Here is a 26,989-nt window from a genome sequence, read left to right as displayed (position 1 = left end):
CTTTTTCTTTTCTGCGTGGTTTATGTAATATGCACTGTGAACCCTTCTTTTATACTAGAAGTACCTTGGTCATATATGATGACTTTTAGAAAGCATTAAAAAGTTGTCATCTGTCTCAGAGACAGGGAGACACAAATTAAATTCCACTGGACTAGAGGGACAAAGAAAAGCAGGAAACTGAAGCTAATGCTGGAGTAGCGCTCCCCACTCCTGTAATAGATGTTACCATGGTAAAACAGACAAAGAGAAAAGACACCACACTGTATCACAAAAGATGTGAAGAGATCAAATACATTTCAGTTTTATTTCAAACTTTATTTCTTTCTTTCATGTTATGTATTTTTCTAAGAACCTATTTAAAAGATACTGTCTACAATGCCCATTTTTCTTCTTGAGTGTCTGCTATTGAGTACAAAGTAAAATAATTTCACAAAACTTCCACAAGAACAAACAGAAAACAAACAAACAAACAAAACCCCAGCAACATTTCTCCTTCTCTTCCCAAAAATCCCCTCTTTACCTGCTTTTTAAGATTGCCTCTGAAATTTTTTCTTTTTTTTTTCTGGGTAAAGAGCAGCAAGTAAACACAGATATTTCTGCAGTTTCTGCAGTCACTTTGTCTTCTTTTCCAGAGACCATGAAGACTGGGATAATTACATTCTCCATGAGGCAAAACAATTTATGAAAAAAAATTATACATATTCTTATTAAAAATTAAATAGGACTTTCATAATCAGCTGTTTCAAATATGTATGCATGAATAATGACAGCTAGAAACCAGTCTCTGCAGATTGCTCATGAAGACGGTGTGCAGCTGAAGTCAGGGTAAGAAAAGAATCACGAATCACAATAAAGAGCAGTTTCTTGGAGCTTTTACGAAGTCATTTGGCCTAGGCCAGATAAAAGTGAATATTTCTGCAATACCCTGTAACAAGAGGGAGAAAAAAGAATGAAAATTTATCTTTTACAACAAAAACAAAATTCAAAGTCAACTTCTCAAGGATTAATTCCACTGGAAAATAGTGTTCCCTTTCTTCCAACATGTTTTAGCTTTTAATTATGTAAAGCCTTCATGCAGGGATTTCTATCTTTTTGTAAATTTAATTCACAAAATGTTCTAATTATCTGCAGACATATTAGTAACTCTTTGAACAACATATTGACATAGCAGGCTGAAATGTGCTTTGAAAACAACAGAAAAACAAGGCTTAAAAATACACCCATCCATATTTCTTGTACAGTTCACATGTAAATACGTTATTGGTATTATACCAATAACAAAGGATTCAATGTGTTGAAGTCCTTCAGCTGTCCACAGCTTACAAAACATAGTAGAACTGTGGACTGCAAAAGATAGCCATTTCTGCCCCTCCAAGGAATTGCCTTTATCTACACATTGCCATTTCCTGAGTGAATTTGAGTAAATTTTTAATAAAAATTTTACTTCTCAAAAAACTGAAAAGACAACACATGGGAAGCCAACAATATAATTTAGATACTGTCTTCAGAATAAAGCCCCGCTGTAAAAGGACTAACATAACTGTTGGAGTAGCAAATGATGAAGAAAGTCTCAAATCTAGATTTGTGGGGGAAGGGTTGGAAGCAACAGACTTTTAAAAGTTTGATTATTTTAAATTCCTTTTCATAAAATGCAAGGTCTCAGAAAAACACCAAAAAAAACCGAGTTATGTCAAACCCAACTGCTAAGGAACAAATAATCTTTGTCAGTTCCCGAACTTGCTTCAAAAGTTTCCAACCCTGTAAGTAAAGGCTCTGCAGACATAGTTGTATCTGAATTGAGGATTAGAGTAGGGAACCCCTTTCAGAAAGGAACACAGATGCAGTGAGTCTTAAGAAAAGGACATTTTAAAGCAGAGGGCCTGATTTCTCTGATTCAGTAGTGGTGTTTTACTGACAGCGTCCACTGATATGCAGTTTCCCTTTTTGTTCATGAACAATGGTTGGAAGAACACAGCCCACAACAGTATCCCTTTCACTTAAGAACACTGAAAGTTTACTAAGTCACCTCCTGCACTCCCAGCCACATTCAGCTTTATCTAGGCAGAGTCTATGATGCAGAGAACATGGCTGTAGTGAAGTTTTAGCCTAAATATCAAGGCACTCCCAGAAGATGCCTTCAATGCCATCATCAGCTTTTCTTACCTGCAATTCTTCACAAAAATCATGTTTCAGATTAGATATGTGCCATTGCAGGACTCCCTAACACAGAGTTGGAATGCATTTTTTTTAAGATCCCTTCTCATATTGTTTCAAAATTAAACTACAAAAATTGTCATAATGAAATGTCAAATTCAAAACTAAATTATTACTGACATTGGTTCTAAAAAAACCAAATTATTCTTACCTTGCTCCTCCTTTATTCCAAGTAGTTTGACTCTTGGATAAAAATAAAAAATGCATTAGTACAGTACAATGTACAATGTGCAATACAATTGCATATTCATGCAAGGAATTATGGTTATCTAGTTGTGTGGTGCTTTCTTGATTATTTTAAGTCATTTTGAAACTCCACTTAAAATGACAAGCAAACTCTTCTCCAAGATTCCAGTCCTAGAACAAAACATCTTTGATTTGACTTCTAAATAAATAGCAGGATGTATTGACTCAAGAGATAAACATATCTTGCTTCTGCTAGGAGAAAAAAAAATAAATCTAGAAGTATTTCAAATATCTTCAGATTCTTAACCTCACACAATTTGAAAGAGTGAGAAGCTTCTTCTGTTCCTGCCCAGACTGCCACTATTCTCATGTAGGATTCTCAAAGCAAAGAATGACTGAGCTCAAGATCAAGGCAGGGGAAACACATCTGCATATGATGTCTGACAGCCTTGCCAGAGCTAAGTCACTAAACTGAGCTATAGCCTGCCTGGACCTACTCATCTGAGGTCCCTTTATTGATGCTGATACTTCTGCTAAGTAGTTTCTATATTTTCTGCCAGGAAAGACAGGTATGTTACTTTCAGTAAAAAGAAAAAACCCAACAAACAAGAAAACAACCATTTTTAGGTAGCAAACTAATAACCTTTTCAACTCAGATTGTACATAGACTAACCAAGTTAAAGCTAAGTTAGCAAATCACATTATTCATTTAAACAAATGTAACCATTGTGGATTGCATTCTGGAACCTTCTTATACAAATATTCTTTTCTCAATATTCCCATGTTAAGTAAAAGCCTTTTCTTCGTTCTGGGAAAGCAGCATTTTTAGTGCAACTTGATCCTTCTGAAAGTATATTGAAGACAGATTGTTTAGAAAAACCTGTGACGTGCATGCTGGCCTTGTGACTTCAGGGGCCTTTGAGCTGGGACTCCTTTTGCTGTGCAACAGTAAACTTCATGACTTTTTCCCTCTTCAACTGGTCACAAACAGCATAAATCAAGTGCTGGCTGAGACTCCAAAGAAACTTTCCCATGGGTCATGCTGCAAGAACTAAACAAAGTGCAAACCCACAAACCATGTTTATTCAAAATAGTTTTATCCGTAAATCATATTTCCTCAAAACAAATTTATCCAGCATCTTATTCAGTTCCTGTTCTGCACATGGGAAAGGAAGAGAATGGGGTTTCCTGTCCCACTACACCTGTGTATTCAGGGCATAGTTGCTTTGCACAGCAAATATCTAGTATTATGCATCCACTGAAAGAGCAGAGTCAGCGCTCAAGGGAGCATTTCTCATTCTTATGCATCACACTGGATATAATGGAGACATGAGACAGGAGGATGTAGTATGTCACCTTGCCTTCTAGATTCTGGGTTTGCTATGGCTCAGAGAGTTTCAGCAAGACAACTAGTATTTAATTGAAGAAGAACAGACCTACAAATTTCATACGTTCACACTGTGACCTCTCCCCATTTACAGAATAAACAAAAGGGTACTTGACAGTGACCCATTTTCATGCAAAAAATTAACAAGGTCTCTGTTACAGGCTTGCCATGCATTAGCTTTCGGTCTCTGCAAATCCCTGCATACTTGGATATGGGCAAATCCCATGAGGCATTGAATAACAAAATGTCCAACTGTTTAAAAGTTATTCTTTCGTAACAACAAAAGTGCTTTACTGATCATTTGTGCCAAAACAGTGAACAAATACTGCCTCAGTTCTAAGTCCCAGATGAATCATGATTAAATTAGGAAGAAATTCTTTACTGTGAGGGTGGTGAAATACTGCAGCAGGTTGCCCAGAGAAGCTGTGGATGCCCCATCCCTGGAAATGCTGAAGGCCAAGTTTTCTGGAGCTCTGAGCAACACGATCTCATGGAAGGTGTCCTTGCCCATAGCAGGCAGGTTGGAACTAGATGATTTTTAAAGTCCCTTCCAACCCAAACCATTCTATGATTCCATTATATGATCTTATTTATTAAACTTGGATTTTGAAAGGACAATGGTAATTTTCTTATTCTCCTATCTTGAAAGGTTTATCTTTATGCCAAAGGCAGTGCAAAGGGCATTAAAACTTTCTTGATAGCATACAGCAAGACTCGGGGCTTTCTCAAGGGTGCAGTAGCTCACAGATAGAAGTGGAACTTCATTATGTTGTTTCCCCATTAAAAATGGAAACTACAAAGCCACCCAGAGAGTGCCCTGGCATTTATAATCAAAAAGGCAGGAGAAATTACAGTCATGAAGATCCTTCTTGATAGAACAGCTTATAAATATTCCTAATAAAACACAAAATGTCTGGAGGGGATTTGAATTAATGAAAACTCATTTCCTATTGCTTAGGGGACAATTGGACAATGTAACTGCTCTCCTGCCCTCTTCCCAGACATACACAATGTATTCAGCCTCCTCCCCTTTTCTTCATGTCATTTGTGATATCATGTCCCTTTCTGAATCCCCTAGCCCTCAGGACATCAGGGCAGAGCTGCAGCTGCTCTTGAGCTGTGCCCACGCTGATCTGCCAGAGAGCTGCAGTCAAACAATGCAGAGAATGCACCACCCCTCAGAGTGGGCACTATTTTAGGCTGTCTCCTATGCTAGTCACTGCTTTTCACAAAACACACAGAAATTTAATTATCTCTGAGACTTATAATCCCTTTCAAATTTGGCTAAGATTGGCCAGCAGCTGGGAAATCTTATTACATGCACACAGACAGCGTGATCGTATAAACTTCATTTCTTTAGGAAACCAGACTAATAGAACCAACAGTGAAAAATAGAGTAGATACGTCAACAATAGAGCACAACATTCAGTTTCTGTTAAGTGTGAAGCTGTTGTGACTGTAAAGAGTTCAAACAGGGAAAAAAAATACAAGAGGGAAAGAGAACAAATATTTCCCCTTTGGTGCCATTGCACAGATGGAAGAGGCTCAAAAATTACCTTCATGTCTTTACTTTGGGAACTTTTTTACCTTCTCTTAATCTTAGTATATAGTCGGACCTGTTTCAGTTAGCTTCCTTGTAATGTAAAATGCCTGGCTGCAGACTACATGACTTGTAAGCCCTGCCTGGAGTTCAGCTCTTTTTTTTTTAAATCCCAAAGGAAAGGAGAAAAATCTCGGTATAATCAAAGACACTAAGATTGCTGCCTCCAGCCTATCTTTTGAGAGATTATTTTTTTTTCTTGTACTTGTTACCAAGACCCATTTTTTAATTCCTATCCATTATGACATATTCTTTCATATTTTAATATTTTCCTTCTCAGTTTAGTCTTCAAATCTCACGTTATAACATAAAGGAAAAATAGATCTAGCATTACCCAGCAGAAGGCATGCTCTTTGGGAGTCACACAGAATCACACACACACAGAAGTTCAAGGCTGGAAGAGACCTATAAGATCATCAAGTCCAGCCGATGTTCTAACTGTTCAACTAGATCATGGCAGCAAGTGCCACATCCAGTCTTTTTTTGAATTCTTCAAGGGATGATGACTCCACCACCTCACTGGGTAAATTATTCCAGTATCTGACCACTCTTTCTGTGAAATATTTCCTTCTCAATTCTAACTTACATCTCGCTTGACGCAGCTTGAGACTGTGTCCTCTTGTTCTATCTGTTGTCGCCCGGAGAAAGAGGCCGACTCCCAGCTCACCACAGCCACCCTTCAGGAAGTTGTAGAGAGCGATGAGGTCGCCCCTGAGTCTCCTTTTCTCCAGGCTGAACAGCCCCAGCTCCCTCAGTCGTTCTTCATATGGCTTGTGTTCCAAGCCCCTCACCAGCCTCGTTGCCCTCCTCTGGACACGCTCAAGTAACTCAACGTCCCTCCTAAAGTGAGGGGCCCAGAACTGGATACAATACTCCAAGTGAGGCCTCACCAGTGCCGAGTACAGGGGAAGAATGACCTCTCTGCTCCTGCTGGCCACTCCATTTCTGATACTGGCCAGGATGGCATTGGCCCTCTTGGCCACCTGGGCACACTGCTGGCTCATGTTCAGCCGACTGTCAACCAGCACCCCCAGGTCCCTTTCCACCTGAGCACTGTCCAGCCATTCCGTCCCCAGCTTATATCGGTACAGGGGGTTATTGTGGCCAAAGTGCAGGACTCGGCACTTGGACTTATTGAAGTTCATCCCGTTTGATTCTGCCCATGCATCCAACCGTTCCAAATCTCTCTGGAGAGCCCTACACCCCTCTAGCAGATCTACACTCTTTCCCAATTTAGTGTCATCAGCAAATTTACTAATAAAAGACTCTAAGCCCTCATCCATGTCGTCAATAAAAATATTGAACAGAACTGGCCCCAACACAGACCCCTGAGGGACACCACTGGTGACTGGTCGCCAGCTGGATGTGACACCATTCACCACCACCCTCTGGGCCCGGCCATCCAGCCAGTTCTGAACCCAGCAAAGGGTATTCCTATCCAGACCACGGCCGGCGAGTTTGTCTAGGAGTATGCTATGGGAAACAGTGTCGAAGGCCTTGCTGAAATCCAGAAAAACAACATCTACAGCCTTCCCTGCGTCCATTAGCCGGGTTACTTGGTCATAAAAGGTGATCAGGTTAGTCAGACATGATCTACCCCTCCTAAATCCGTGCTGGCTGGGTCTGATACCCTGGCCGTCCTGCAAATTTTGCATGATGGCGCGTAATATAAACTGTTCCATTATTTTGCCAGGTATAGAGGTCAGGCTGACTGGTCTATAATTGCCAGGATCTTCCTTTGCACCCTTTTTGTGAATGGGTATCACATTGGCCAGCTTCCAGTCATCCGGAACCTCACCAGTAAGCCATGACTGTTGGTAAATGATGGAGAGTGGCTTTGCAATCTCATTTGCCAGCTCTCTCATTACCCTGGGGTGGATCCCGTCTGGTCCCATAGATTTATGAATATCCAAACATTTCAATAGTTCTATAACAGCCTCCTCTTGGATAATGTGGGGACCATTCTGCTCCCTAAAACCATCAACCAGCCCAGACGGACAGGAGTCTTGAGGGCAAGTCATCTTCCCATTAAAAACCGAGGCAAAATAGGCATTAAACACTTCTGCCTTCTCCTCGTCTGCAAATACTAACTTCCCACCTTTTTCCAGTAAAGAACAAAGGCTGGTCCTACCTTTCTTCCTACCATTAATATATTTATAAAACATTTTTTATTATCCTTAACAGTAGTCGCCATCCTGAGTTCAAACTGAGCTTTGGCCTCCCTAATTTTTTTCCTGCATACTCTAGCAGCCCTCTTGAATACTTCCTTGGAGACCTGACCCTTCTTCCAATTCTGATACGTCCTCTTTTTATTCTTAAGTTCCTCCAAGATCTCCTTTCTCAGCCAGGCTGGACGTTTGCCCCGTAGACTGATCTTTCGGGATACAGGAATGGTTTGTTCCTGAGCCCTCAAGATCTCTGCCTTGAAGTAAGCCCACCCTTCCTGAACTCCTTTATTTTTAAGGGCTGCTTCCCAAGGGACGCTCTGAATTAATCTCTTAAACAGGCCAAAGTCCGCCCTCCGGAAGTCCAGTGTACGAGTTTTACTGGTGTTCTTCCTAATTTCACCAAGTATTGAAAACTCTATTATTTCATGGTCACTCTGCCCCAAACGACCTCCAACCATCACATCTCCCACCATTAAGTGGGAGTCATTAAGTAAATAACAGAGTAGGACATTTATCACTTCCATACACAGGGTTTTATTGCATTTGTATTGATGCATTAATTCAATTTACATATTAAAAAACCCCTCACATAGTCATCTGTTGTTAAAACTGTGCCTAGGCTGAGCACACTCATTTGTGCTCAATGATACAGACTGTGAAAGAGGGTGTGTGCATCTGACTAAAGGCAAAGCCCTGCCACCTCTGCAGACAATGGCAAGGTTTCCAGGGGTGAAGGCAGGTGCTCTGATGGAGATGCTTGAGAAAGATGTTGGGGATCTTGGCTGTGTCACACATTTTCCTTGGAGTTTATCAGGAAACAGTAAACTAATGGGGATAAAAAACACAAAGTGCCCTCGTTGCCTTTGTTAACCAGACACCCTCTATCAGACTTTATCTTTTGCACTTTCCCTGTATCAGGTAGCTGTGTCCTGCCTGCAGTCTCTAATTCTGCTATCTGCAGACACGCTGTCCTTCAGGAGGTGGCTCAGGCCTGCCATACACTGTGCTCTCTTACTCACACCCTTTAACTAGCCGGGACATCTGTAACTTGGCTTCCATCAGCTTCTGCACTGCCTGATGTGCTTGGTGTTTCAGATCAGTAAAGCTGCTGATGTCTGCCCACAGACCTGATGGGAGCTTGAGCTGGCATGTCCTGTCTCCTCTCACCAAGACCAAGAACCAGTGCAAGGCTCCTGAGCCCAGGGCTTGCCCAAGGCTTGTAGTGATGAAGACACCCTTTTCCCACTCTAGTACATGGAAAATCCAGTGGCAAGAATATCTGCTTTTTAACCATGCCTTGACTTTGGAGATGCTTGAACTGAACTATTTCTGGTATTCACTGGCTAACATACACATCCTGACCAACTAATCCAATTCAAGCTGTTATATTTTATCAACTAAACACCTTCCTCTACACTGTCACACACACTAAATTCTCTTAGACTCTCATCATTTTGCTTCTCAGTCTTCCTAACTCTTCAATTCCCATACTAGGGTCCTTTCATCAATAGAATTTCAGCCTAATGAAAAATTCCATGATGGGGAATACATATATTTACTTTTTTTTTATACTGAAAATTCTAAACAACAATTACATTCATGTCTCATTAGGACAGTTGAAAAAAATGAATGGATATTTAATAGTATGCAGCTTTTCTTCAAAAATCCTTACAAATACTGACTTTAAATGAAATGTAGTTGAGCCTTCTTTGTCATAATTTTATATAGGTAAAAAATGAATAGCTGTACCTGGAAAGATATAGGTAGACAGATAGATACAGATATAGAGAGGGGATTTTTTCCCTCCAACTTCAATACCATATTAAAATATTTATAGCATATCTGAGCATCTTTAATTTAAAGACTTTAAAAAATCCCTAATGATTTCACTACCCTTGTTCTGAACTTAAGGAAGTACCTTGGATGTGGCTCCTTGCAGTGAGTACCTCACACACAAGGCCACTGAGTTCTGCTGCAAGAGCAGCTGCTCCTCTCTCCTTCCATTTGAAAAGCTTATATTTTAGACAGAATTTCTTCTTGAAAGGTATTCAAGAATTTCTCCTTGAAAGGTACTAAGGACAGCCAGCCGGGGCTGTAAGTTCTGTCAGGCAGACTAAAGACAGACACACAATAGTGTCTGGAGAAAAATTCAATATTTGAACAATCTCATTGCTTCTCCATTCTGTACCAAAAAACTTACCAAGGTGCCATTATTGAGGTAGTCCATTATATCCAGGGTGGTAGATGTTATTAGGCTGTGTTCTGTTCTGGAGTCGGTCCAGGAAAGCATTATTTACCCTTGAAGTACAATAAAAAATGAATAATGATGGAAGGCAGCTGAGAAGTTCACAAACTACTGATATTAAACATTCTGTGAGTGGCTCTCCCTTCCCATCTGTTCAGTGCCCATCTTCCTGTGTTTTTCAAGCAGCATAACCATGGATGGGCATGAGATCAGGTGGACTTAATTTTCAATTCACCAGATGCACCCTTATCCTGGGATCAGCCTGTTGGGAGTAAGAGGCATACCTTGGCTGCTGTTCATAATGCACCAAAATTCTTCATAGAAAGATGACCTGTGTACCCCCACCCACCTTTTTAGGGAGGTTACATATTTTGACAAGTCACCTTAGGTAATCTTTCAGCTTTCAGTGCTCAAGGAAAGTTTCTAGAAGTACTGATTTCGTAATAAAAAAATGGAAGAACACACTTAAGCTTGTTACTAAGAGAGACAATTTATGCAGCTGACAACTTTCTCTTCCATCCAGCTGTGAAATTCTAGCATTTTCTTGCACTACTCTACCAATCTAGAAAGCATGGACAAATACACAGTTTTCCTCAATCTGTTTTAAATATTTTCACATTGGGACTGTTCAGCATGCAGAGGGGAAGCCTGTGGGGTGACCTTACAGCAGCCTTTCAGTATTTAAAGTGGGCTACAAGAGAGATGGAGGGGGACTTTTTACAAGGGCATGTGATAAAGGGCAAGGGAGAATGGCTTTAGACTGAAAGGGGGTAGACTTAGATTGGATATTAGGAAGAAATTCTTCACTATGAGGGTGCTGAGGCACTGGCACAGGTTGCCCAGAGAAGCTGTGCATGCCCCATCCCTGGCAGTGCTCCAGGCCAGGCTGGATGGGGCTCTGAGCAGCCTGGTGGAATGGAAGGTGTCCCCGCCTATGGCAGGGGGGTTTGGAGCTAGATGACCTTTAAGGTCCCTTCCAACCCAAATCATTCTGTGATTCTCTGGAAAACTGTGTCTTTTTCTCCTTGATTACTGCTTAGGACTGACACACACTTAGACATGGCTGTTGTTTTAATGTTCTACAATGGTGTTGGTAAGAATGAGATAAAAAGGAAAATACTGGGTTATTTCTCTCTATGCTTATGAGATGGACTGAATCAAAAATCCTTCATTAACTTCTATGGGTAATTATTTCAATCTCTGCTAGAGAAAAAAAAGAAATGAAAGCAGTCTGAAGAGTGGTTGTCTACAGAAGTAGGCATTTTTTAAAATATTACATAATGATTTAAAAAAAAGAAACAAACATTGTTTTTACTTTTGAGCCTAAGCATTGTTTCTTTTTACCAGCAGAACCCAAAGCTGAGAATAAAGCTGTGCTTCAGGATAATGAAAAGTCCTTTTAAGTGACAGAAGTGGAAGATGAGAAGTGTGGAGCACAGAGAGGTCACAGCGGCGGGGCAGAGCCTGGGGCACAAAGAAATGCAGCTGCAGAAGCCTTGCTGCACTGCAGGTTCCATCTGAATCAATACCAAGACCCAGGTTTAGCTCTGCCTGCTAACCTCAGAGACAGTTCGCCACAAGATGCAGCATGGACAAAGTAGACCGTTCTAAAAGAAATAAAAATATAGATATAAAAATATATAGATATCTAGGTTCATATACAGATACACAGATAAAGTGTGTATCCTCCATAAAACTATTAATTGCTTCTACTCTATGCTGTGTCCTATGCTGATAGGACAAAAAAAGTGAGAAAGGCACCCTGGGTCATTCTGCATGCAGTGAACAGCTGTAATAATGGATATTAGTGGCTCATAGTGGAAAGCAAAGCTAAACCAGAGATGAGGTCAGGGATCCTCATTGCAATAGTCTTCTGAAACATGAGTGCCTGTATTTTGAGACCCTTTCCGCGTGGAAATTCAATTCCAGTGTATTTTGCATTTTTTTTGCATCTTACCTCCTCTGTTCATTTTTTAGTGTTCTTGTCCTGGTTTCCTCTTCCTGCTTTTGTTTAAATTCCAATAATTCAGCCTGGCAATGATAAAAATGAAAAACAAACAAATAAATAAATAAATAAACTAACTAACTTTTAATTAACTTATGCTGCAAACCTTATTAATTCTACATGATGTTAACCTCAGTTACAGTCAGAACTTCTCTCAGCTGCATTTTCCTTATGCAACAGCACTATGTTAAAAACTGAGCTGGTTTTTCTGTTCAGCATGTGGATAGTTTTTTGTTTGTGCCTTGAAAAGTGGGAAGTTACAGGATTCAGACATTTAGAATCCTACATTTAAAGGAGTATGCCAGACACCAGTCTGCTTCCCCATGTCCCAAAACACAGATTTGAATTTCCCAGTGGGTCAAAGGGGGATGAAAGCCAAAGTGAGGAGCAGACACAGCTGTCATGCCCACAGAGGAAGAAGGAGCCATGTCCTTCACCTCCTGCCTCTGCAGAGTGCAAGCAGAAGATGAGATCTGGGCTATGTGATGTGGTGTGTCACCTCCAGCTCCCTGGGGCTCCCTTCAGGGTGAGGAGGGAAAATGGAGCTTGTTGAAAATGGTGTGCTGGGAACATACACAAGCCCCCAGCATTGCAGCCTTATGTGGCATTAAGGTGTATAAACAGTGTCAAAGGGAATTCATTTTGGAGGAGAGTTTGCTCATGCAATTTTAGCCAAAACTGTTAAGGAAACACAACTGGCATGACTGTGGTCTGTATGTGTGCTTGTTTGTCCAGCTCCTTCTGCCTGCAACGCACCCAAGAGATTACACATCTTTGTGCAAAGGAGATTTGGGCTTGCAGGGCAAGGGGAAGGCATAGGAACAGACCCATCCTTCATATTTTCCATAGCAACTGCACAGCAGTAGGAATAGAAACTAAAATAAAATGATGTACTTAGATAAAAGCTTCAATAACTGAATGGAACCACATGACTGGGTTTTTTTTAAAAATCAATTTAAGTGGAACATTAAGTAAAAACTATGCAATAAATGTATGGAGAAAATCAATAACTGAGAATGTGTTGTGTATCAATATTTGTCTAGCCCTAAAAGAAGAAACAGGATTAAGAAATAAAAAAGCCAACCTCAATTTTCACTATTTTAAATAACTATTCAACCTGAAAATTAAAACTCAGTATCTGACTTTCCAATATGCCGACTCCTCTCTCGGAGTAATGTTCTGAAATATATTGTGTGTATATGATGCGGTGTTCAAAGTGTACGGAAAATTTCTAAATCAAGCAATACATACTAAAACCTGTTCTGAAGAAAAAAAGGGAACTGACAATACCTACACATTTTATAGCTACACTCTGCTAGGAGGTACACACAAGACAGAATTCACAATTACTTTAATAAATATTAGTTTGAAGTAGAAACGAGCCAACATATATCTGAGGGACAATTATTGGAGCCCTTAAAATCCATATTATTTACAGTGGGTTTGTAAGTAGTGCATTACTCTGCACAATAGGTAGCAGCAACTGTGAAGGCAAGGAGACCTTGGAACCACATAACAAACAAGAGCAGCCTTAGAAGCAGCCAACACCTCCTTAGAAACACATGGAAATTGCTGAAGAGTCTACAGCTCTACACAAGTCCCTTAAACCAAACCCATAAATTAGGGGTGTGCTAATTTACATCTGTAGTCATTTTCTCTTTGGAAGGATCCATGTACAGACTACAACAGGAACCAGCCTTAGACCCATCCAGGCTGGTTTTCAAAAATTTTTCCTATGTATAGGTTCTGAGAGCAAGCATATACCTGATGGGATAGCAATGAAGAGACTCCCTTGTGCTCCACTTTTTTTCCCCCAGTACTATAGTTATTAGAATACTGTGAAATGAGGACACATCCCCAACATGTAAAGAAAGATATCAGTGACAGGGAATAAGTAACTTCTCCAGTTCTAGAAGTTATGGAATTTGTTGTATGGTGTATGGAATTTGTTGTGCTAAAATTCTCCCACTGGGGAAAAAGCTTAACATTAATTTGGATGTTAGTAACAGCAGAGGCACAGCAAGTGGCTCAGAACTTGCTCACATGTTTTCAAATTATTTGCTAGATTTTCAAGTGCTGCCCTCCCTGTACTTTCACAGTCAAACCTGGAGCCAAGACAGGTAAATTTGCAGTGTCATCACCTTTGGTAGATGGACTTTATCTGGATACGGTACCCAAATCTATACCAGAGGGACTACACATTTCAGGCAATGCATGATGCATACACAGAATATGGAGTTCAAAGTTGCGCTTATGGAATGCCTGCTTTTTAGACAATTCAAAACTCTTTAGTTAGGTAGTCAGAAAGGGCACAGAGAGGCATACTATAATTAACAGGAAATCTGAGCATTTCCACATCCCCATTGGAAAAAGCAGGGCCCATGGCCCTCAATTCTCTCGAAAGAGACAATTCAGAAAGATCATCCTAAATTCCTCAGTAAGACGACTTCTGCCTGCAAGAGAGTAAGCTGGTTTCCTTAGCCTATGAAATCGGTTGCCATGGTCAAAAAGCCCTCTGCACAATTATTCAAGTGCAGAGGTGAAAAGGAGCTCATTTTCCAGATGCAAACAGCCTTGAACTCAGAAGATAATTGTCCTGTCCCTGTTCAAATTTTACAGCTTGACTCATCTCTCTCACAATATTTGAAAACAGTGACTGAATCACTTTTACTAAAGAGAAGCTCTGTGCATAGGCTACAAGTAATCAGTGTATTTAATTAGTTTCACAGCATGCAAAAATGATACAATATGTAAACTGTTAATGTATAATTACCTTCCTCTGTTGTTCTTGCTTCATTTCCTCTAATCTTCTGTTTTCATCCTCTCGAAGAGCTTGCTTATAAGCATGGCTTCTTTTCTATTGTTCAGCAGAAAATAAAAATATATTAGTGTGGTGAGAGCAGGGCCAAACTCCCAAACCTTATTCTCAAATTGTTATATGGGTAATTAACAAACACAAATGGTTGAATGATTCCAGTTACTTAAGAAACAGATTAGTCTCAAGACTAGAATTTAAACAAGAAGTGGCCTAGAGCCTCTCAGTCATTCAGTTTGGTTGAATGTCCACCTGTGCATCACACCCAGGTAGTCACAGCAAGTGCTATTCTGTGTCCCAGTGGCAACCATAAACATATCCTGAGCAGTCAGAAAACACAGTCAGGATACATGCTAATGAGATAGGGTATTCTGGGAAGAAAGAAAAGTAATGAAAATATAACCAAGATAAAAAAGCAGAATGGAAGCCTTGTAACAGAGGGAACATGGGACTTTTTTTGTGGAGGTAGGGCAACAGAAGAGATCAAACCTGCTATTATTTGTGAAGCATTAAGAAAATTGAAAATGTGAACTACACATCATGAATAATGTAATAACTGTGCAACAGGTTTTCATTACAATAACTAGCCCTGGTCTTTCACAAGTTGTAATTGTTTGCAAAAAGCCAACCTACAATTAGGGTCTTAGAGAATCCTTAGGATATTGTACACTGCAACTTCTACTGTAAAGTCTTTGAGCAGAGATGTAGGGTAGCACACTAAAAAATGAGCCAGTATAATTTAATACAAGAATTGTGCAGTTTGACATAAGTGAGGGATTTGTTACAGGTCTACAGACTATTTCCAAAATTTGATATATGTATGCAGAACGACACCATTAAAACAACATGCACATAATTTGCTAAAAAAACTGAATAGAGAAAGCAATTATTAATAGCTCAATTTTGAGCTGGGAGAAGTTGCTACATGTGTCCAGGGAGACTCATTCTGGGTCCGATATTATTCATTACTCTCTGTAATGGTCTGGAGAATTGTGTGGAGAATATGTTAATCAAGTTGGAAGACAATAAAAATCTACACAGGATTGGTCACACTTTGAAAGACAGGATTAAAATTAATTATGAGCTTGAGTAAATAAGCAGGCCCAAAAAGTCATCAATGACAGAGACTCTCAAAAGAAGTCAAATTTGTTCATCGATGTGAAGTAACATTTGGCAAGGATAGTTGATCTAGGTGTGCTAAATTAACATCACTATCCAAGAAATGATGTGAAGGGAAAAAACTCTGATCTGCATCACATTGTCCCAGACTGTTTTCAGAACAAGTTTTTCAAATTTAAAAAAATCACAAACATGTATGTATATTCCCCCTTTTAGCATGCATTTTAGGCACGTCGTAAGCTTATCACACTTCACTATTTCAAATACATTGTTCCTGAATCTTTTAATTACTTCAGACAAAGGACATGTTCAAGGTAACATCCAAATTAGAGTCCTAGTTTTCCTACTGGTTTAGCACTTTGGTGCTATGCCAAGTTTATTTAGATAAGAACTCACGGGTTACATCCTTTGGATTCCTGGCTCAGAGGCTGTGCCTATACCTATAGACTGGACCTCATCCAAGGTGATTGGGAAGACTTGGCTAACGGCATTGCTGCATTATGATTCACAAAGCTACAGAAATGCAGCCACACAAAAGACAAGTATCATGTCAGCTACTACTAAAGAACAGTACAGATAAATGGTGTATTTTATCTGCTAGGACACTAGCAGAGTGAAAGATGAACTATGGGATGTAATTTGACACAACTCTTTGAGAAACCTGTCAAAACATGGGATGAGAAAGCCACACATAGGTAGGCGAAGCAGAGGGCCAAGGCTAAAATTAGGACCTGTACAACTGAAACAGTTCAGTGCTCCTTCAGCCATCCACCCACTTTGGTGTGGATGTGAAGACAGCACACCAAAATGCTGAAATCCAAGTCAGTCACGGGGACATGAGCTCACTCGTCTTCACAGTTCAGTGCTCATATCGTACGAAAGCTGCAGAGCTAGGCCTTCCCTACCAAAGAGCTAACTCCCACTGTTTGAAGTGTTGGATGCTCCAAGAGGGAGGTAGAAGTAGTTTCAAGACATCTTTTGTCCCTTTCCATATCCCTTCATCTTGGTTGTTCACCCAGGACTACCAAATACATTCTGAAAGCCACTCTCCTAGACTGACATTCTGTCCAACAGTGCTGGGCGGAAATTGGCACTTTCTAGCTGCATATCTGCCCACACTTGCTAAAATGTCCTTAGGATTTTCAGAGACACAAGATACCCTGAAGAATTAAAGGGGAATGAGACCTATTTTCAATATCAGCTTCCTTTTCCTGAAATGAAAACCAGGAAGAAATACTAGAGGCAAGACAGATGTGTCATATATCCTGTTGGCATCCATTTCTATAAAGGGACGATTTTTTTTCCATTTCTAAGTCATCTGAAGAAATATGGAGGCAAATCTTCCCTTCCTGTTACCCAACAGTTGGTGCTCAAGACTGTATACAACAGAGGGCTGCCCAAATACTTCCATACTTCTGCTCAGTTGCTTCCAATGTTAATTTCCGTCTGCTTGGCTCCCTGTTCTCTGTGCTTCCCCAATTACAAACCTCCCTACAGGAGAAATACTTCTCTTTCAGGGTTAATACTCCTCACTGAAACATTCTACATTAGTAGGAAAGCTTGGTTTAGACATGAAGAGACTAATTGTATGTGGAAAAGCCTCTTAGAGTCAATAAGAATAATGAAATTGAAGCAATACTTTATCTATTTCCCAATTACACTAATACTTACCAGACTACTTCAAACTGGGACAAAGACCCCAAGCAGTATATGGAATCATTTTTAGGATGCAGAAACAAGCTTCTCTTTTGACTGAATTTTTAATGCAGTAAAGCATCTGCTGACATTAACTTATTGAAATTTCATAAAAGCTTACCACCAGTGGATAGGTACAGGGCATACTTAAGATTCCCAGCTAACTTCAGAATATAAATCTGGTTCTAATTTATCAGAAGGAGATCTGTGAGTAGTCCTCTACTATGTGGAATACCCTGCCAGTGTGGAAGAGACAAGGTAGGCAGACTCATTCACCCAGAAAGGTTCCTTGGTACTCACTGAGTTAGGTCTCAGCAATTAAGCTCAATTAGGATATTTTAACATTACACTATTGACAGCACCTGGAAAGCTGATAGAAAATACAGCACACACTATGATTTTGCTTACCCATGCTGTAGATTCTGGGCCAGGATTAGCAATCTGACAGGAATCACTCTTTGGCAAACCCACGTCCAATCTGTTCAGTAATTCATTGGTTTTGCTATGAAGACATTCAATCCAAATAGAATTGTTAGTGCCTCCATAAAAATAAACACAGCTTTTTATTCCACCCTTGGAATCTAGCCTAGACATTTTATCATGTGTCTGCTGAAAAACATCACAGGTAGAAAAAAAAAGGTTATGGAAACAGACAAATGGGACAGAGGATACAGAACGCACACTGTGGATAAGCCATTTGCTGGGATGATTTTTTAAACAAACAATTATGGTCATTTGCATATTTGGGCTGTACAAGGGCTATGCTTTCCTCATTGCAAAGCTTCTGTACAACAGACTCACATATCACTGGACTTCATGAGGATGCCAACTGCTTCACGGAATTGTTGCAAATCCTTCTACGAGATCTATAAATCTCAGCTAAGTACTTTAAAAGATTATTTTCAGGAATTTTCCTTCACAGTTAATACAATGCAGCCTTACAACAGATTACTTTATCAAGCAGAAAGGCTTTCAAGCATTTTGTTACAAGAAAAAAAATGCTTGTCTTTAGTTAATGCACAACATTTTCATTTCTTATTCTGGCAAGGGCAATTTTCTTTTTCCAGCTGCATGCCTAACGAACCCAGAGTTTCAAAGTAGCATCACATTGCTCACAGTTCTACCAATTACAATTAAACTAGGTCACAAACAAAAACAAAGGATGGGAGTTTGTGTGCTGTGGTGAGGAATCGGTTTCTTAACCTGCACACCCAGGCACGTATAGAGGCAATTTTATTTCTGTGTACAGCTCTGGAAAACATGAAAGCACTGAAGTGAGAGCAGAAAAAGTGCTTCAATAGACATTGAAAGCAAAGATTTACTCTTCTCACAGGGCACCCAGCTAGCTCTGTGCAGGGGAAGATGCCACTACCAAAGACTTAAACTTAGAGAAAAAGCATTGGCTGCTGAAGACTGATTTTGATTAACAGCTGAAACAGACTACCAAGTGGGTTTTATATTTCACTCCATTATCTAAAACTGTGAGTAAATACTTTATTGGTAAAATGTCCTGCTGGTCAGTGAGGAGTGATATATTGAGAAGTTGGGAAAAGGAACAAGAAACCACAAGCTCTTCTCTGCTACTCTACACAATACAAAACCATGTTACCATTTCAGGTACAAAGTACTTGCTCAAATTCTAGCAAGTCAGGCTTTTAGAGTCTCACCACTCCCAGTTCACTCCCTTTCCTCCATTACCTGGGTAGTTAACAGACCTTGGACAATGCACAATAAGGAAAGAACCAGATGAAACACTGTTTTCCCTGATCTACAAAGTACTTGTACTTAAAGGTTGAACAAATTAATAGTCTTCTTATACAAGTGTTAAGCACTCATTTTTTTTCCATGAAAGATGAGTTATTAAGTGGTAAGATTCCACATAGTAATTTTGGGAACGTGAAGATTTAAATTGCAGATTTTGTGTTTCTCTACCTATGCTAAAACTGATCAAATAACTATTTATTTCTATACCAGGAAGACTAAGAACTCCTACAAAAAATCTGGAGTATATTTGAAAAGGTTGAAGCTCTGTGAAAAAGTATGGGGCAACTTGGTGCTGTACCTAGTTGCTCTAATTCCTTATTGATGACAAGAGAATTAAATGGAGTATGTGGAATTTCTCATTATTTGCATAAAAATGTGGTGGAGGTCATTGAATTTTGCAGATCAGCAGACTGATAGGTGAAAAGCTTACTCAGTTTTAGTATCAGAAAAGACGATTACAAGAGTGGAAGCAAATAAAGTTCCTCAACAAGACTGTGCATTGCCTTTGAATAGAGAAACACCTGATTTCATCAAATTAAGTAATACATTACTGAAGTGTTCCTATTACAAGAAAGGAACTCAGATTTCTGAATTTTCTGATGGAAGACAAGTGAGGTTATATATGTTATATATGTTAATCTGTTGTGTGTCATCTCTGTGGAAGCCTAGCAATGCACCTAGGGTTGCCAGAAAAAGTCTGAATGGTATTTTTCATAATACTAAACCTGCAGTCATAACAATGCAGAGTGTAGCTTAAACCAGGCTCCACGAAAAGAGAGAATTCAGGGAGAGGACTGTTCAATTCATGTTCTAGAAAGGAAAGCAGTATCTCCAGAAGGAAACCAGCATATCAGTACACAGACAGCTGGAGCAACATCTCATTCACTTGTTAAAACTTCAAGGTCTAATCAAAAATGCTAAAATGTGTTCCTCTAAACTTAGTAACATTAAGAAAAGAAGAGCACGAGATGAAGAAATTTACTTGAATACAGCAGAATCCTGATACCCTTCAAACACAGCTAGGCAAAAGGAGATACAAGATTTAGACTAACCAAGAAGGCACCCTCCTAACAGGCTGCTAGCCTGAGGTCTGACTACCCCTAAGCATCAGTCTGAAAAGCAGAGAACCACTGATACTATGGTTAAGCTGGAGTGATCTTATGAGGGTATTTTGTCTTGATAGCCCTGTCTCCCATTACAACATTGGGAAAAAACCTTTTGCTGTGCTAATTAAAACAGCTTCCTCCCATACTGGTGTGCTTAATAGCACCAAGCACTACTCTTAGCATGGCAACTCAGCATCTACAGTGTGGTGACTATTCCTGGAATAGTTTTGACCTGTCCCAAACAGCACTTTTGCAAATAACTCCTGGGTTCTGTCCAGGAATGAATATCAACTGCAGCTCCCAATAGGCATTTTAGATGCTACCACACCATTTTGGGAGGTAAAGAAGTTTTCTAGCAATGGAAGCAGGCATTCTCAGGCCTGTTGGCCTTAGAAATGACAGTGATTGACAGTGTTAAATTTATCAGTACAGATACAGAGGTGGAGGAATGAAGCACAATACTGGATTTGAGGTCTGAATAACTCTTAAGAGCTGTCAGGGGAAAATACTAACTCTGCTGGCAGGGCCATTGAGTAACATGCTAGAAAGGGCTGGTGAGGACCAGTGGAAATCAGTCCATGGTGCAAATGCTCTCTGTGGGTCCTTGGATATACAGCTTTACATTCCACAGCTACTCTTCAGGCAGAGGCCTTAAAAAAAAAAAAAAAAAAAAAAAAAAAAAAAAAAAAAAAAAAAAAAAAGCTGCTATGCAAAACCCTTTATTTAATGCTCAAAAAGTACGTGTAAAGTGCACAACCATGAATTTGCGAGGTGTTCCACTGAGAAAGGTGTAATTCAGGCAGCCTGCACTCACAAGCCCTTTGTGAGCCCACATGCATTTCTTCCTGTTTGGGACTAATTGCCACCCACATTCCCACTAGGGTGAGATGAGGGGATGGTTATGAAAGCCAGAGTGGGCTAAGGTTCCTCTGGCCTGTGTAGGAGTTCACATGATCCAACAGGATCACCGGCCCTGACAGCTGAGAAGCAGACAACTCCACAATTGATTCCAGAATGCAAATGCGAAAGATCTGAAGACCCACAATGATCTTTTTGCAAGATCCAAGGTCTAAATTCCTCTGCAGAATAAGGTCTTCAATTTTGTGTGTCTATTGCTTTTAACTACTGTCACATGCACAAGGATAACAAAAGTCTTGAAAAGGATTCATTCTTAGGGACATGAATGAGGATATGGACTCAGGCACCAGAATTTTCCTCCATCCAGGAGTCGCACAGCACCACTTGCTAAGCTTTTCATTTGAGACTGTATTCCTCTCGGAACAAAGACAGAAAGAAAATAATTTTTCTTTACAAATAAAGTTCTCAGCTTTAAGTCTGTTTTACAGACTAACATTAAAAACGCATTAATTAAAATGGTTCTTGTAATCTTCATTAATTTTCCCCAATGGAACCAGTGACAGTTAATTCTTTTGCTTTAATTGATGGATATTGAAATGCCAGTATACAAAAAAATATACTGGCTTTTATGCCAGTATATTTGGGAAAAAAAAGGCAGCACAATATTTTTTTATGTATCATAAATCTATTAATTTCTCTTGACAATTTGTAAAATATAATGGCCAATTCTTACTACTACTGAAAACAAGACAGCTCATGAACTTCTTGTTTGCTCAAGCTGCAGTATCTCCACCACTACAATTCTGCTCTAATGAACATCCACAAGTATGCTAAGAACATTCAAAAATAGTAATAAAAAAAAATCAAAATAAAGAACTCCAAAGCAGGTAAATCATCATAGCCATTGCAAAGAGTAGACAACTTGAGTAGCCACTAAGACCACAGAAGAAGCATTTAGTGCTGAATGACTTGGACTCATAAGCTTCCAAAATAATTGCCTGTAAGTGACTCTTCACCATTTTCTTCCAACTCATCTAGAAAACTAAGAAGCTGGCATACTGCATATATAATGCTAATTTCACACATCTACCCAGAATTTTCATGATAATTTTTAAAAATAGCAGGACTTGCCCTCTCTGAAAATGAAAACAATCCAACAACAAAAACTCAACCCCAAATTTAATTCAAGACATCTTTCTGCAGCACCAGCAATTATATCTACAACTTCTTCTCACTCCAACATACTTAATTGGCTAAGCATAACAACTTCCTCAACTTTTGCAGAAATTAAGAGCAGTTGCATAACCATGCAAAGGCTTACCCAGAAGAAATGCTGCCCTTCATTTCAGTAAGGTCCATGCTGGCTGTGTTTTCACTGGTGCTTTTGTTACTTCCCCAGTGAGAGCTTTGCCTTGTGCATTGCCATGTGCATCTTGGTCAGGCATTTGCTGTCACCCACAAGGTAGGCTGGCTGGTACCAGGGCCACTGGCCTAACAAAACCAAATGTGAAAATAGGAGAAGCTCTCCAACACTTTCTTGGTTGGAAGATGGAGAAAGAGGAAGTCCCTCCAAAGGGAGGTGTAGTTGGGACTTTTGCTACTGAAAATAATTTGGTAAAGTGGGAATGAAGCTGGGGGCCAATAATAGTGTTTGTGAAAATAATCCCACCAATGACACATGGCTTTTGCTAGTACACAGTTAAACATGCTTCCTCTCACTTCCCCTCATCCTTGCAGAGGTGTACCCCATCCAGTTTACTCAGTTTAAATAAATTCAGAAGGTTACAAGCAACTGCCCTGTTTCCCCTAGCTGGACCATGATAAGGGACAAGGTAGTAAAAACATTTCTGTTTGTCAGCAAAAAACATGCCTTCAACTCCACAGGGATCATGATTCTCCTGTACCTCTATTCTTATCCTGAGCTGCAGGACAGAGTCCACTTTTTGGGTAAGAATAATAAGAAAACATCAGCCATGTCCAAAATTGCCAGTGTGAACTAATGTTCATTTCTGGAGTGTGTGTAGGTGGGGGACTCACCTTTTGTTGGAGGCTATATGGTAAAAAATTACATGAAGTTGTTAACACATCAAATTCATGTTTGATGTTTATGGCTCTTCTGCAATGCCCCCTACTACAATGAAAGGCCATTCTCTAGATATTTAGTCCACCTATTTTCCAACAGAAATCCTCTCAATAGCCACATACCAAGCTTAATACAGTATTCACAGACTTCACTGGCAGTAATGCAAGATCATTGTACAGATGACTTGGACAAACCTAATGATAGTTATCAAACGCTGCTGTCTTTGGCTAGGAGGATTTCTTGTCTGCAAGCTCTTGAGCATCTGTTCCTGAGTTTGAGGATAAGAAAAAAAAAAAAGTGGCACTAGTTCATCTTAGGTATAAGGCTTCAAGAAAGTATAAAAATAGGTTGTTTAAAGAAAAATAAAAAGCAACTTTCTCAGCAAAATTATTTTCACAATTTTATACCCACACTCTAATCTATCTTCTCAACCCACCTGCTTTTTTTGTTTCCCTGACTGGATGAAATAACACAGCTTGGCTGTTCGTTCCTCCCACCAAGTCATCCAGTATTCCTGGATGTTATTTTAGATGTAAGCTTATTTTATTATCTGAAGTAATAAGCATAAATCCAGTTTTAAGGAAAATGCAGTTTCGTATAAGTCTATTGCATTCCATTCTGCGTGCTCCATCTGCATGTGCAATCTGCTTCTATATTTTCAGCCAGCTTGCATGGGCAGATTAATGCGCACAATTAGAAGGCAACCTCACAGGCGTTCAATAAACTGCTTTCATTATTACACTCAAGAGAGCCCCTTTGGATGTCTATAAAAGCCTAGTTTTCTGCCTGTTAGCTAAATAATTGACAACGCTTAAAATAATCAGGAGCAAATGAACAAAATGAAGACAATTGTGGCAAAAAGAAGCAAACAAAGGATTCTCAAGGCTGCAAATGCTTTTTGTGCGAGCCCTCTTTCATTCTCTTTAGCAACCTGTATTAAAAGTCTGGTCAGGTTTACACTTGCACTTCTGTGGGGAAAATTTGTTGCCAGCCTGCTGTTTGAACCACACATCATAGGGGACTGAAAACTGGCAGGGACACTAGCATTTATCCTGTAAAAATTGATAAATAAATAAAAATTCTGTTTTGATTCAGGTTTTATTCTCCTGCATTTTATGACTTTTGAGAAAGCTGCTTTGGCAGGCAAGTGTATATCAGCTTGGTTTGGTGAACCTCCTGCATTGTGTTTGGAATATGCACTCAGAGACTCTGGCAAATTCTGTTCCCAGTTCCAAATTCTGAGCAGAATATATTGAGTGTGCACATGTACCCAAGTGCAGCTGTGCCAGGAATTTTTACAGGAATACAACCTTCACAAAAACAGAGGCATGAATATGTAGCAAAGTAGTAGTAGAAAGCAATCCTATTTTTTAGACTACTTTTTCCATTACATAAATAGGTAGACGGCTATTAGAAAAACAGTGTAGATGGCTATTAGAAAAACAGTGGACTCCATCCAACACTATAATTTCTGGGAAGTTGAATACAAATATAATAAAAGCATCTAACTAGGGATCTGGGCCAAAACAGCATGGTAAGACACCCTACAGCTCAGACACAGATCCACACAGCCTGCACAGCAAGCCTCTGAAACAGCCAGTCATTACATATCCATCCTCATTACTGTTTAAATTACAAATGTTGTGTACTAACTAAAGAGAGAATGTCCTGAAAAATTCTGTTCCTTGTGTCCTTTAGGAAAGATGTGCACTTAGTTGTTCCCTCCCATGGATTAGTTATTGCAAAGTATGGACTACATGAGCCTCCATTACCTTCTAATGCACTCTGACAGAAACACAATCAGGCCAATAATGCAAAATGCATCCAGGATACCCTGACTCAGAAGGAAGAAGTCCATTTTATGTGTATGTAGTTTCTGATAAAAAGTCAACACATACTTTCCATTTTTTAAATCTGGTATCTGCAGGGACAGAATCACAGCAACACTGTCACCAACAAATCTCTAATGTGCTTCTCTTCTGTACAGTAATCATGCTATGCAGCAACTTCTCCACCCCAAAGTCTGCTCCTGTGTGCTCTTAAGGCTTTTAATACACAGCTATTTCAGGAGACACCTTGTGAATTTTTTCTGTTTTAGTCACTGAACAAAGACTGAGTCCACCAGGGTCAGAGGAGGGGCTGATCCCAAAATTGTGAGGCTTGCAGACTTTTTCATGGCAGTCTGCATGCCTGTCTAGACTACATTCTCACAAGACACAAACACATATTCAAGCAACTGTGGTAACAGATCCAGCTGACTTTCAAGGACCTGTTGCACACAAAGAAGCTATCAAGGTTTTCAAGAGATGGGAAATGACTATATTCTGTAAGCAGCACAAAAGGTTACAGACAATCTTTCTTTTTAGCACTCACTTCATGTTAGATGCTTTGAAGGGCGATTTCTGTGGGAAGTTCTTGTTTTTAATAATGACAGGGATTTAATCAGAAAAATGAAATTCTGGGCAGCATCATACTTTATTGTCAGAGCATGTTAATGACATGAGAATCTTAAGTGCCTTTCCTTATCAAATAGAAGCGGCACTTCATGCAGGAGAGGTACTGATTGGGCTGTACCCCTTGGAGGCTGATACAGCTGGAGGTGGTGATCAATTTTAATTTTAAAAGGTTTCCCAGTTAATGAGACTGCTGGTAGGCATTGATCTCCTCAGGAAAATTGTGATGTTGCAGCTACAGATCTTACAGAGGACAGACTAACAAGGGAGCTTATCTTTTGAAATGGCTCTATAGGCCAGGACTTTGCAGAGGTCACTGCTTTATATGCAGCACATGACCTTCCTTCCCTCCATTCCCAGCAAGCAAAGGAGATCAAAATACCCTAGCAGAGACAGTGAGGAAAGGGGCACAACCTCATATTTGTTCTCTTTGCCTGTAGATGAAGGACCTTAGAGGAGGGAAATAATGAGTCACTCATTTTTGCATGGCAGGCAAAAGCACATCTCTAAATACCAAGCACTTCTATGCGAACATGTCACTAATAACCAGCAGTACTTCAATGGAGTTACTTCAAAAAATCTGAAATGTCACACAGCTTTTGATTACTTTTGGATGCTGGGCTCCTCAATGCCAACATCTCTTAGCAATGCATGCTCAACAACCTCCAGTGGTACACCCTCCTCACCCTCCTCTTCCTGTGCCCACCAGAGCATTCCTTTAGGCCAGGGAAGACAGTAGTGTCATTGTGTCTGCAGAGGAATACATTCTGCACAGCTAGCTCAGTGTCCAGCTGAGGTTGAGCCCTGGGAGGCTGGAGACTGAGGCCCAGGCAAAGGGCCATGAGCTGCCAACCCTTTGCAAAAACAGGGCCTGGGGACCTGTCACTTGGTCAGGGGAATGGACAGTAGGAAAAATGACAGGAATTGCCAACCCCAAGGCTTCCCTGTGCTTAGCCTGTGAGGGGATAAAAGCCCAGGGGTTCCTTTGTTTAGGATGCCTCCTTGGAAGCACCAGCTCAAGCTGCTACTTTATTATTTAGTTATTGCACCGTGATTAAATTATTTAAGTATCTGGATGTCTGAGAGTCTGCAGTGGGAAAACTGGGGTTGAACTGGTAGGGAAACCTGGTCTGAATGTGATGTGATGGTGTGAGTGTGGGGAGTGTGGCTGCAAAGGGGCCTCAGTCCCAGTTCAGGTGGAATGACTGACAGACTGGCCCCTGGATGGTCTGACAGGAAAGTTTTCTTAACACTGCACCATGCAAGGGCCTTGCTTTACCAAAATTGCATT

General features: G+C 40.0%; 1 protein-coding gene across 2 annotated transcripts in view; it reads right to left on the bottom strand.

Moving 5' to 3' along the window:
* Positions 1-345: 345 nt before the first annotated feature.
* The window catches only part of EPSTI1 (epithelial stromal interaction 1), a 52,228-nt gene continuing 25,584 nt past the window's right edge, over positions 346-26,989 (bottom strand). Inside the window, exons 7-12 of one of the 2 annotated variants that reach the window (XM_058799935.1) lie at positions 17,843-17,936; positions 14,579-14,662; positions 11,758-11,831; positions 9,756-9,853; positions 2,366-2,397; positions 346-925 (exon numbers count right to left, since the gene is read on the bottom strand). In XM_058799935.1, coding sequence (XP_058655918.1) covers positions 9,766-9,853; positions 11,758-11,831; positions 14,579-14,662; positions 17,843-17,936 — 340 coding nt within the window. In that variant the 3' untranslated portion in view covers positions 346-925; positions 2,366-2,397; positions 9,756-9,765. Of the gene's footprint in view, positions 926-2,365; positions 2,398-3,434; positions 3,452-9,755; positions 9,854-11,757; positions 11,832-14,578; positions 14,663-17,842; positions 17,937-26,989 lie in introns of those variants that run through there. The other variant, XM_058799936.1, reaches the window with a different exon arrangement.

The sequence above is a fragment of the Ammospiza caudacuta genome, chromosome 2, assembly GCF_027887145.1.
Source record: "Ammospiza caudacuta isolate bAmmCau1 chromosome 2, bAmmCau1.pri, whole genome shotgun sequence".
Taxonomy (NCBI): domain Eukaryota; kingdom Metazoa; phylum Chordata; class Aves; order Passeriformes; family Passerellidae; genus Ammospiza; species Ammospiza caudacuta.
Note: the sequence above shows the minus strand (reverse complement) of the source record. Positions and strands in the feature narration are given on the sequence as shown.